This window comes from Malus domestica, chromosome 07 (assembly GCF_042453785.1).
Source record: "Malus domestica chromosome 07, GDT2T_hap1".
Classification (NCBI taxonomy): domain Eukaryota; kingdom Viridiplantae; phylum Streptophyta; class Magnoliopsida; order Rosales; family Rosaceae; genus Malus; species Malus domestica.
This window is the reverse complement of record NC_091667.1, coordinates 5,297,799-5,309,888: the sequence shown is the minus strand read 5'-3', so window position 1 is coordinate 5,309,888 and position 12,090 is coordinate 5,297,799. Positions and strand designations below refer to the sequence as shown.

General features: G+C 35.1%; 1 protein-coding gene and 2 long non-coding RNA genes across 3 annotated transcripts; all 3 read left to right on the top strand.

Annotated features, from left to right (window-relative positions):
- The first annotated feature begins 2,427 nt into the window (after positions 1–2,427).
- LOC114825763 (uncharacterized) lies at positions 2,428–3,332 on the top strand. The gene is made up of 3 exons (XR_003774562.2): positions 2,428–2,626; positions 2,834–2,921; positions 3,010–3,332. It is a non-coding gene; the product is annotated as an uncharacterized lncRNA (long non-coding RNA).
- Positions 3,333–4,219: 887 nt separating this feature from the next.
- Positions 4,220–5,524, top strand: LOC139197569 (uncharacterized). Its single transcript, XR_011583053.1, has 2 exons — positions 4,220–4,536; positions 4,914–5,524. It is a non-coding gene; the product is annotated as an uncharacterized lncRNA (long non-coding RNA).
- A 201-nt stretch (positions 5,525–5,725) lies between these two features.
- On the top strand, positions 5,726–6,250 carry LOC139197642 (uncharacterized). The gene has a single exon (XM_070825577.1). The coding sequence runs from the start codon at positions 5,726–5,728 to the stop codon at positions 6,248–6,250; it is 525 nt and encodes a 174-aa protein (XP_070681678.1).
- The last annotated feature ends 5,840 nt before the right edge of the window (positions 6,251–12,090 follow it).

The window sequence follows — 12,090 nt, the reverse complement described above, 5'->3', positions numbered from 1 at the left end:
TTCAGAATTGGTGGATCTTGGGCAAGGGTTTTTGCGGCACCCACAGTTCAAACTTCGTGAAATAGTAACCAATTCTTGTCGATTTTGGCTAGAATGGGATGATGTGATATTGTGATGAGGTTTAGTGGTGATGAGAGGTTGAGGAAAGCTGGAAAATAGGTGGAAAACCCGTCAAAAAAGTCACAGAGAGCTGGTCAGGTCATGGGTGAATAGGACACCAAAAATGGGGGGTTCGATTGTGTGTTTCCCTTCCTCTCTCTCCTTTCTCTCCCTATTCTAATTTCTGATTGGGTAGCTCCCTTTCCCTCGTTTTCATTTCTCTCCTGCCTCTCCTTTCCTTCATCTCTCTCGCTGCCATTTGGTAGCTTCCAGTCTTTCTTTTTGTTTTTTGTTTTTTTTTTTTAACAACTAAAAATGTTTCTAATTTCTTCGTTTCAACTCTGATTCGCAAACGGTTTTCGCATACGCGCTTGTAGAGTCGAGTTCTATCCAAAAATATAAATTGTGACCCCGAAATGTCTACAATTTTTAAATAATTAATTTCCAAACTTCAAACTTCGTAATTAGTTTAATAAAAATATAAATTCAAATAAATTAGTATAAATTCTTAAAAATGATATAAATTCTCAATAATACAAATACGTAGATTATACTAGTGAAATATAGAAACGGGATTTCACAATAACTAACCATGCACGTGATCCATTCATTAACTTGCTTAAAGAACACACGTATTCGTGCACATAATACCACCGTTAATGTTTCCTTTTTCGGTTACTAAAATAACATACATATGCATGCACATAATTTCATCATTAACTTTTTCTTTCTTTCTTTATTAACTCCGATTCACAAACGGTTTTCGCATACGCGCTTGTAGAGTCGAGTTCTATCCAAAAATATAAATTGTGACCCTGAAGGGTCTACGATTTTTAAATAATTAATTTCCAAACTTCAAACTTCGTAACTAGTTTAATAAAAATCTAAATTCAAATAAATTAGTATAAATTCTCGAAAAATGATATAAATTCTCAATAATACGAATACGTAGATTATAATAGTGAAATCCAGAAACGGGATTTCACAATAACTAACCATGCACATGATCCATTCATTAACTTGCTAAAAGGACACACGTATTCGTGCACGTAATACCACCGTTAATGTTTCTTTTTTCGGTTACTAAAAGAACATAGATATTCATGCACATAATTTCATCATTGACATTTTGTTTCTTTCTTTCTTTATTACAAGTATGTAGATATCCATGCACGTAGTCGCATGCTTAACCTCTTTTTTTTATGTCGTAAAGAAAAAAATAAGGACTATCCGAAATGTCATATTTATTCTCATCAATAATCCAATCACAAGTTACCTGAAAAATCGTTTTTTACGAAGATTTAGCCATCATAGATATGCACATAGGAACAAAGCACACTTCACAATCCAAGCTAATTTGAATTTTGACGAGTAAATAATATGATGACTGTAAATATCTCCACAAGAATGTGTAGATTTTCATTTACATTTAGCAAAATGATCTAGCTAGATATGTATACTCTCTTTTCTCTTTGTTGCCCTTTTTTTTTCAATTGTTTATGAAAAACAACTAATCCATCAATCCTCTAATCGATCAATATCCAAATGATTGTTATTATGTACATCTCTGATATTTTTATTTGAAAAAAAAGTTTTGACTTTTAATGGGGTTTTAATAAAGAAAAACATAACTAACCATGCACGTAGTTCATTCATTAATTTGCTAGAACACACATTTATGTCAACGTAATACTACCGTTAACTGTTTCTTTTTTTCGGTTACTAAAAGAATCTATATATCTATGCACGTAATCTCACCGTTAACTTTTTCTTTTTCTTTTAATTTACTAAAAGAACGTAGATTCGTAAATATGTCTAAGAATGCGTAGATTTTCATTTACATTAATGATCTGGATATCCTGTTTTTTTTTCCCTTTGTTGTCGTTTTTTTCTTTTCAATTTAACACAACAACCCAAATACACATTTTTTTCTTTTAAAACACATTGTTTTGTTTTAGGGAACTTTAACGAAAAGCTCCAGGTACTGTTCACTCTAACGAAAAACTACATTTTTACACTAAAAAGTCAATCCTGATACTATTCACTTTACCCTTTATTTTGTCCTTATCGTTAAAACTCAAAGTTTTCAAACCATTTTCATTAGTTTTCCTTTTGTTGTACCTTCGTATTTTTAGGTTTTGAAATCATAAAAAAATAATGTAATCAACAATAAATAAAAAGAAAAATAGAAAGAAGACGCTCACACTCGTCGGATAAAGAGTGGAGCAATATCTGGAGTAAGATAAGATCAAAATTCCTACCAACCCTAGTGTCCTTCTGGAATCATCTACAGCCCCTATAAATTGAGTGAAGAAGCAGTGTGTGGACAAACAAACACGAGTTATACCATATAGCTCTTACAACACACGGCATCTTTGGGTAGAGAATATCTCTGATGGGTTGGAGATCAGCCATGGCTGCCAAAGCCCAAGGTGACAATGAAGATGATGATCCTGATGGTTTAGAGAGCCTGATGATGGTTCTCAAATCGATCGCATCCATGATTTACCAGGGCTATTTGCCAGAGGTGATTTTCCTAACCTAACATCCCTTAATCGTTTTAGGGTTTCATTCATTTCCATTAATTTATTGTTGCTTCTGATGTTTTGGTCGCTGGATCTGAATCATCGGATCATATCTGTAACTAATTAACATTTTTACAAAAATATAACTGAAAACTGATATTTTGTTATGGATCAAATTAATGTATATTTATCCTCTTTTGTTGAACCAGGTTTATGCCGATTCTGAAGGGGTACGCAGAAGATATAAACCGAGGCATCATCATCTCAGTCGGATATGTCATCCTGAGACCAAGAAATGTACTATGTGATTGTTAATGTCTTAACTTTTTTTCGTTTTCAAATTTTTGTTGCATGACTTGGAATTTCTTTTGCTATATATATACAGGAGCATAAACTGATCACCTTCGGTAGCATGCATACCCAACCTGGTGTGGTGGCGTTTCTGCACCAGTGAGATTGATGATTGAATACGAAGGAAGATCGTCATGTGGATTTGAAATACATATGTAGATTAGATGTTATTATATTTTTTGTAAAGCAAGATGTAGAAAATATATGATACTAATATGATCGTACCTCACATTTTGTAAAGGGATCAGTCATAGCTAATTTAGATTTGTAGCGTTTGTTGATTCTCCATACATTTTGTAAAAGGAAGTCTAAACTATAAGAATTCATGACTAGTGTATGTTTATTTATGGTCTTCAATTCCCTCATTCAACCTGGTGATTGGGACATTCTTCTTCAACCACTAGTTCTTAGTTCAGAAAGTCATCCTCCCCTTAGTATAAATGTCATATTTATTTTTAAATTGGTTTTTTGCTGTTGTTAAAATGTTTTAATATGACTGGTGCATTCACTCCAACAATTTTATGCATCTATAAGCACTATCATCACAAATGTCATATCGACCAAAGTGAATCCACTACTTACATTATACACAATTTAAATGATACAAATGAAGAAAAAAAAAGGTGCGACTACTTGCATGAATACGCACATTCTTGAACTAAGTTCATAAAAGAAAATTAATGGTGAGATTGCTTGAATTGATATATACGTTCTTTTCATAAGTTAACAAAGAAGATCAGTGCGTCTTTTTAACAAGTTAATAAAGAATGTACGTGCATACGTAACACATATTTTAACAAGTTAATAAAGGAAGTACGTGCATGGTAAGTTACGGTTTTGTTTATGAAAAACAACTAATCCATCAATCCTCTAATCAATATCCAAATAACCTACAAGCTAAGCCAATAAGAAGGCAACCGAGTGGTTCTCTAGCAATAATCTCAAAATGGAGTTGGCTAGCAAGTGAGCAAAAGTTACCTTATCTCTATCGTTCTCTCTCTTGAAGTTAGTTTCATTGAACTTTTCGGAATTCTCTTTATGAGAGAGAATAGCAGAAACAAGTGTAAATTACTGAATTACCCAAATCATCCCTAGTAAAGTCATTGATTTTTGTACCATAGAGAAGGGAAAAAAAACAGCAACTTAGTATTTTTATGTATCGGAGCGCTATTGAATTAAAATAACAAAAAAAAAACGTAACTAATTACAAAAAATAAAAAAATAAAAAGAAGAGAGAAGAGAGAAACGCACACACTAGTGAGACTTGATAAGATCAAAATCCCTACCACCTATAACCCTAACGTCCTTCTGGAATCATCTACTATCCCTATAAATTCAGAAGACGCTGCTGTCTTTGTCATGTGTGGAAAAACAAACAAACACGACATAGATAGCTGCAGTTACGGCGTGTTTGGTGGAGAGTTGTCTGACATGGCTGCCGAAGCCCAAAGGGGAGATGGCGACTTCGACGATGATGATCCTGATGATGACGAGAGCCCGGTGATGGCTGTCATGTCAACAATCGATCGAATCTATGATTTACCAGAGTTATTCGCCAGAGGTAATTTTCCTAAATTTAGGGTTTGATTCATGCATTTCCGTTGGTTTAGTTAGTGTTCTGGTATCTGAATCTGAATCATTGGATCATGGTTAGAATCTTTACAAATATATAACTGAAGATTGGTTTTTATTCTGGATCGAATCGGTGCGTATGTATTTTTTGTTGGTGGGTTATTTGAGATTCCATCTTTTTTTAAGTTTTTATATATTAGGTGGTGGGTTTTAGAGATTAATATTATTATATGAGAGATCGAGAGAGGCTAATCAGTTGGTTATGATTAGGGCTGTTGTTAATTTATGGATTTAGTTTTCTTTGTTCAGGTCAGTCATTTGAGATAATCCAGTGCTGATGCTTTTTTGTTTCTTTTGATTAACCAGGTTCATGCCGATTCTGGACCGGAGGGAGCATAGAACTTATAAATCGAGGCATTGTCTTATCGGCATCCTCGATTTAAGGCCGAGAAATGAAATGGAAGCCTCGTATTTGTGCTTCCTTTCGAATAGCTGCAAGCTTCGACTCGGATGGAAATCTCTCGCCCAAATCTCGCTGGGATTTTGGGTGCAGGTTAAGCCTTGTCTTCGGTAGCCTTCTCCAAGGATTTACGGGCTAGATCAAGAGGCGGATGTGACGTACAGGTTCTAATGAACCTTCTCAACATTAGTGTCTCCAGCCCTAACAGTGAGAAGATAGCCATCATCAAATGTGTTGGATGCTAAACACTTCCAGTTTGATCGAAGAAATGAAGCAGCTACATGCTAACGGCTAGTTTTTGTAACGGCTAGTTGTTTTTTAAGTAATGTTTTTTTACAAGTGTAAGGCTTAGATTAAAAGCTCCAGTGAAGGGCTTAGATTAGCTTAGTACTATCTGGTGGTTGTGGTTTTTGTCAACTAGCTCTAATGGAGATAAGATTTGACCTTGTATACCACAACCCTACTGACAACATATATATATATTTGCTATGAGCTGCTAAGTGGGCAGACTGCAATAGCCGAAATCCCTTCTTACATTTCTGTGTTTTTCCATAACCAAAAACCCTGTCAAGAACATTTCTACAAAATATAAACCTTCCAAAACACTAACATGGTATCAGAGCTTTGTTCTTGATCACTGAAATCTGGGCATTGTGGAACCTATTTCGAGGGTTGTTCAGGTAAAAGCTGAAACCCTAACTGTCAATATAAGTTAAAGATGAAAGGAGCTGGTGGAGGAGAACTTAAAGCTCCAGTCTTTGATGGAGAAAACTACGACTATTGGAGGATCCGGATGACAACCATCTTCAAGTCGTATGATCTCTGGGAAATGGTTCAAAATGGATATGAGTTACCAGAAATGGAGGTAGATGCTCTAGAAGAGGATCTCACAGAGAAGCAGATATCTACATTGAAGGAGAACAGGATGAATGATGCTAAAGCGTTAGGAATCATTCAAGGTGCTATCTCCGATGTCATATTCCCAAGGATAGCAAATGAAGAAACTGCCAAAGCTGCCTGGGATACTCTGCAACAAGAATACATAGGAGATGTGAAGGTACGGAAAGTAAAACTCCAGTCTCTTAGACGTGATTTTGAATATACATGCATGAAAGAAGATGAGCCACTTAAAGACTATTTTTCTAGGCTGTTTGATGTTGTGACTCAAATGAAAACTTATGGAGAAGAACTGCCTAATGAAAGAATAGTGCAAAAGCTTCTAATTAGTTTGACTAAGCCTTAAGACTCTATTGTGAGTGTGATAGAAGAAACTAAGGATACTGATACACTCAGTGTTCAAGATGTAATGGCTTCCTTGAGAGCTTTTGATCAAAGGCTCGAAAGGCATTCTGATGGTGCAACTGAGAAAGCCTTCCAGTCACTAAACATAGGGTCATCAAATCACTCTAATCAGCATCAAAACAGACCAATGAGAGATTGGAAAGGGAAAAATAAGAAGTGGGAAGGAAGACCAAGTGGAGAGAACAAATACAACAGTGGAAGCAACAATGGGGGTGGAAAAACCAAACCATTGTGCAGATACTGTGATAAAGCCCATTTTGGTGAATGTTGGTTTAAAGGAAAGCCAAAATGTCACAAATGCAATAGATTTGGCCATTTGCAGAAGGATTGTAGATTAAACACCACTCAGCAAGTGAACATTGCAAAACAAGAACAAGAAGAAAACAATGTCTTTTGTGCTTTTAGTGCCAATGTTGTAAAAGACAGTGAAGTGTGGTATATAGACAGTGGGTGCAGTAATCATATGACTGCTCATGAGTCTCTATTGACTAATATTGATACTACATTCACTGGAAAGGTTAAGATGGGAAATGGCGATATTGTGAAAGCAACTGGCAGAGGTACTCTCATAATAGAAACCAAGAAGGGAAGAAGACACATTGAAAAAGTCATGTTGGTACCTGGTCTGGAGGAAAACCTTTTAAGTGTTGGACAGATGATGGAACATGGCTATTTCTTGTTGTTTGGAGATACCATTGCTGAAGTATATGATGATAGAACTCTATTGAATCTGGTTGTGAAAGTTCAAATGAAAAATAGAAGCTTTCCATTGTTGCTTAAATGCTTGGAAGAAGTGGCAAGGAAGGCAGGCAAAATTGAGTCAGAGAGACTATGGCACAAAAGGTTTGGGCACTTGAATGTGCAAAGTCTAAAAAATCTGCAAAAACATGATATGGTGCAAGGTTTGCCTCAAATGGATGAAATGAAGGAGGTTTGTGAAGGCTGTGCATTTGGGAAACAACACAGGGACAAGTTTGAAACTGGAAAGGCTTGGAGGGCTGAGAAACCACTAGAACTAATTCACACTGATGTGTGTGGTCCAATGAAAAATGCATCCATCAGTGGGAATAAGTACTTCTTGACTTTCATAGATGACTACTCAAGAACGTGTTGGGTATATTTTATGAGGTTCAAATCAGAAGTCTTCAATATATTCAGGAAGTTTAAAGCAATGGTGGAGTTACAAAGTGGGCATCAAATCAAGAAGATAAGGAGTGATAAGGGAGGTGAGTATACCTCACTGGAATTCAAAGCTTTCTGTGAAGATTTGGGTTTAGAAAGGCAACTCACAGTAGCTTACACTCCTCAACAAAATGGCACTGCAGAGAGAAAGAACAGGACTATATTGGAGATGGCAAAATCCATGCTACATGAGAAGAAAATACCTTATTCATTTTGGGGAGAAGCTGTGAATACTGCTGTGTATCTCTTGAACAGATGTCCTACCAAAGCTTTGGAGAAACAAACTCCATTCGAAGTGTTCAGTGGAAGAAAGCCTGGAGTCAAGCACTTAAAGGTTTTTGGCTATGTGTGTTATGCACTGGTGCCATCACAACTCAGACACAAGTTACAAGAATCCAGCAATAAGTGCATTTTTGTTGGGTATGGCACAAATGAAAAAGGTTATAGGCTGTATAATTTGAGAACCAAGAAGATCAATCTCTCAAGAGATGTAATTTTTGATGAGGAATCATTGTGGAATTGGGAGACAAATGCAAAAGAACAAGACAAAGTATCACTGCAAGTTGATGTCCCTGAGCAAAGAACTGCACAAACTGAAATTGGTGAAATTTATGAATCTGAAGAAGAAAGCTTGCAGATTCCTTATATCTCACCAGTTCAAACCCCTCGGAGTACACAAAACTCAAGTGCAAGTTCAACATCTCAACAGAGAGGGCAACAAAGCTCGAGTTCAAACTCAAGCTCAGGATCAACACTAATTAGAATGAGAAGCCTAGAAGAAATCTATGCAGCATGCAATTTCTGTGTTATTGAACCAGAGACCTTTGAAGAGGCTGAAAATGACAAGTCATGGCAGATGGCAATGAGAGATGAAATCTCAATGATAGAGAAAAATGAAACTTGGACTCTGGTAGACAGACCAAGTGATAAACCTGTGATAGGTGTGAAGTGGGTCTATAAAACCAAGTTGAACTTGGATGGATCAGTACAGAAGAACAATGCTAGATTAGTGGCTAAAGGCTACTCTCAAAAGCCTGGAATTGACTTTAATGAAACATTTGCACCTGTGGCTAGACTAGATACAATCAGGACATTAATTGCATTAGCTGCACAGAAGGGTTGGCAGCTATATCAGTTAGATGTCAAGTCTGCTTTCTTGAATGGTGTACTAGAGGAAGAGGTCTATGTGGACCAGCCACAAGGTTTTGAAGTCAAAGGGTCCGAAAGTAAAGTGTATAGATTAAATAAGGCACTTTATGGCCTAAAGCAAGCACCAAGAGCCTGGTATAGTGAGATTGATGCACATCTCACTAAGTGTGGATTCAAGAAAAGCCTCAGTGAAGCAACACTCTATACCAAGGTTGAGAACAAGTCAGAAACTCTCATCGTGTCCATCTATGTGGATGATGTGGTTTTTACTGGAAACAGTAAGAAAATGGTGGATGAATTTAGAAATGAAATGATGAAAAAAATATGAGATGACAGATTTGGGGTTACTTCACCACTTTCTTGGAATGGGGGTGATTCAAAAATCAGATTGCATTTTCATTCATCAAATGAAATATGCACAGACATTGTTAGACAAATTTGGACTCAAGGGATGCACACCAGTAAGCACTCCCTTAATTGCAAATGAGAAGCTCAAGAGTGAGGATGGAAGTGAGTTAGTGGATGCAAATCTCTACAGGAAAATTGTTGGCAGCCTGTTATACCTCACAGCAACAAGGCCATACATTATGTATGCTGCAAGCCTGCTCTCAAGATTCATGCATAGTCCTACCAAAATACACTTGGGAACTGCAAAAAGGGTACTCAGGTATGTGCAAGGAATAATTGATTTTGGAATCAAATATGAAAAAGGACAGTCAGCTATTCTGGTTGGTTTCTGTGATAGTGACTGGGGAGGTAGTGAAGATGATATGAAAAGCACATCGGGATATGCTTTTACATTTGGCTCTGGTGTGTTCTCGTGGGCCTCGGTCAAGCAACAAAGTGTTGCACTATCAACAGCCGAAGCTGAGTATGTGAGTGCTGCAGAAGCAACATCTCAAGCAATTTGGCTGAGATTTGTTCTAAAATATTTTGGAGAAATGCAAGTTTAGCCAACTAAGCTAATGTGTGATAATACCTCAGCTATAGCAATGACAAGAAATCCAGTTTTTCATCAGAAAACAAGGCACATAAAGAGGAAGTATCACTTTATCAGAGGTGCACTACAAGAAAATGTCATTGAATTAATGTATTGCAGAACTGAAGATCAGATGGCAGACATTTTTACAAAGGCATTACCAAAAGAGAGGTTCACATACCTTCGAAGCCTGCTTGGAGTCAACACCAGGAAGAGTTTAGAGGGGAGTGTTGGATGCTAAACACTTCCAGTTTGATCGAAGAAATGAAGCAGCTACATGCTAACGGCTAGTTGTTTTTTAAGTAATGTTTTTTTACAAGTGTAAGGCTTAGATTAAAAGCTCCATTGAAGGGCTTAGATTAGCTTAGTACTATCTGGTGGTTGTGGTTTTTGTCAACTAGCTCCAATGGAGATAAGATTTGACCTTGTATACCAAAACCCTACTGACAGCATATATATATGTTTGCTATGAGCTGCTAAGTGGGCAGACTGCAATAGCCGAAATCCCTTCTTACATTTCTGTGTTTTTCCATAACCAAAAACCCTGTCAAGAACATTTCTACAAAATATAAACCTTCCAAAACACTAACAAAATGAACCTTGTTGCTTCTTCTATCACACCAGTGACTACCGAGTCCAGGCATTGCAGTCGGACTCTCTGCATGAACCAAATTCCCAACTCTGCGTGGACGTCCACGCTGCGCAATTTTGAAAGAGCTCGTTCCTTGGCTCTGTTGGTTCGTGCTGAACAGAAGTAGGGATGCTAATGGATTTCGCGCAATGCAGTGGCCGGCAATGGTGGGAAATCTCGGGTTTGATTACTCCATACATTTCGTAGAGGAAGAATGACTTGTTTACTTAAAGCATTGTGCCCATTGAGATAGCAATTGTAAAAGAGTAATGTTAAGGGAATTAAATTTATAGTCAAATTTTGTAAACCAAATGACGTGGGTATTGATGATTAAATTATTGTTTAAGTATTAATTAACTCTTTAAAAAACTTTAACTTTGAAATTTTTTGTTCGAAATTTTTTTAGACAACTTTCTTTTATCATTTACGTATTCTTTATGTTATGGACATTTATTTTTACTTCAAGCCCTTCAAAAAGTGTGACTCTCTTTTTGGTGTTTTTTCCCTCCTTATCATACATCTTAATAATATGAAAAGTTGTTGTCGTGTTTATTAATTAAAAGAGTTTTGCGAGAGATTTTTTTTATGGAAAAATTAGGTTCTTATCCCTATTTTTCCTATTTTATTGATTAAAATTTTATTTCTTTTCAATTTTTTATCAAGTTTCTTAGATTTTAATAAACGTTATTAATTATTTTAATACTGAAATATTTTTTATTTCTAAATATATTCATTTAGTGTTAGAAACGTTATATTTTGTATATTTATATTTATGGTTAAAATTTTTATCATATATTTTTATTTTTAGTTTGTACTCATATTTAATTTGCAACCATTTTTTTAATTTGTACCAATTTTCTCTTCAGTTTTAATTTGTATACATATATTAATTCATTTTTGTACTCATATTTTTTAAACTTTTATTTGTATTTGTACCCATTTTTAATTTTGCTAAATGTACGCATGCTAATTATATGTACTTATTTTATGTTTTAAAATATATCAAATTTTTTTTAAATATGTTAATAACTATGTGGGTACTTTATTTTTTTTTGCTATATTTTTTGTGAAGAACAATATTACTTTAAATTTTATTTTTAAGTATTTATTATATTTTAAAAATATTATTTGAATTTGTTTAAATTTCATAATTGGTTGGACATTAAATGCATAAATGCATGAGTTAAATCTCTTAAATGAGGCTAAGGACCTCGATCAAAATATTTAAACAAACAAGGTTTCAGTCTAACAATTAAGTTGATTAAGGACCAGAACCATAAATGACCAATTTTTTAATTACTGCCCCTTTGTCTCACCATTTTTAATGGTGATGATGTTCATCAATTTATTTATCATTATTAGATGATTTTAATTTAGAGATAATATGATGAATAGAGACAATCTTTAAAATTTAAATTCATTCAAAATTTCAACCTTAATAAATAAGGTTGCGAGCAAAAATACATCATTACAAAAAAGAGCTACTTGTATATCACAAATTTATCAACATAATTACGTCCGATGAGGCCGTGCCAATGACATAAGAATATAAGGAATTTTAATGAAAAACTCATGGTACTGTTCACTTTAATGAAAAACCATATTTTTACACTAAAAAATCAATCCTGGTATTATTTCCTTTACTCTTTATTTTATCTTTATCGTTAAAACTCAAAGTTTTCAAACATTTTTCATTAGTTTTTCTAAGAATATATAAAAAGAAATTAACATATAACTTTGCATTATTGGCCTAAAACAACGCGTAAGCGTGAATCCTGTCATACAAGTCCTTCAAAAAGGCCATTTTTCAAATTCTTCCCTGAAATGTAAGAAAGGGGGA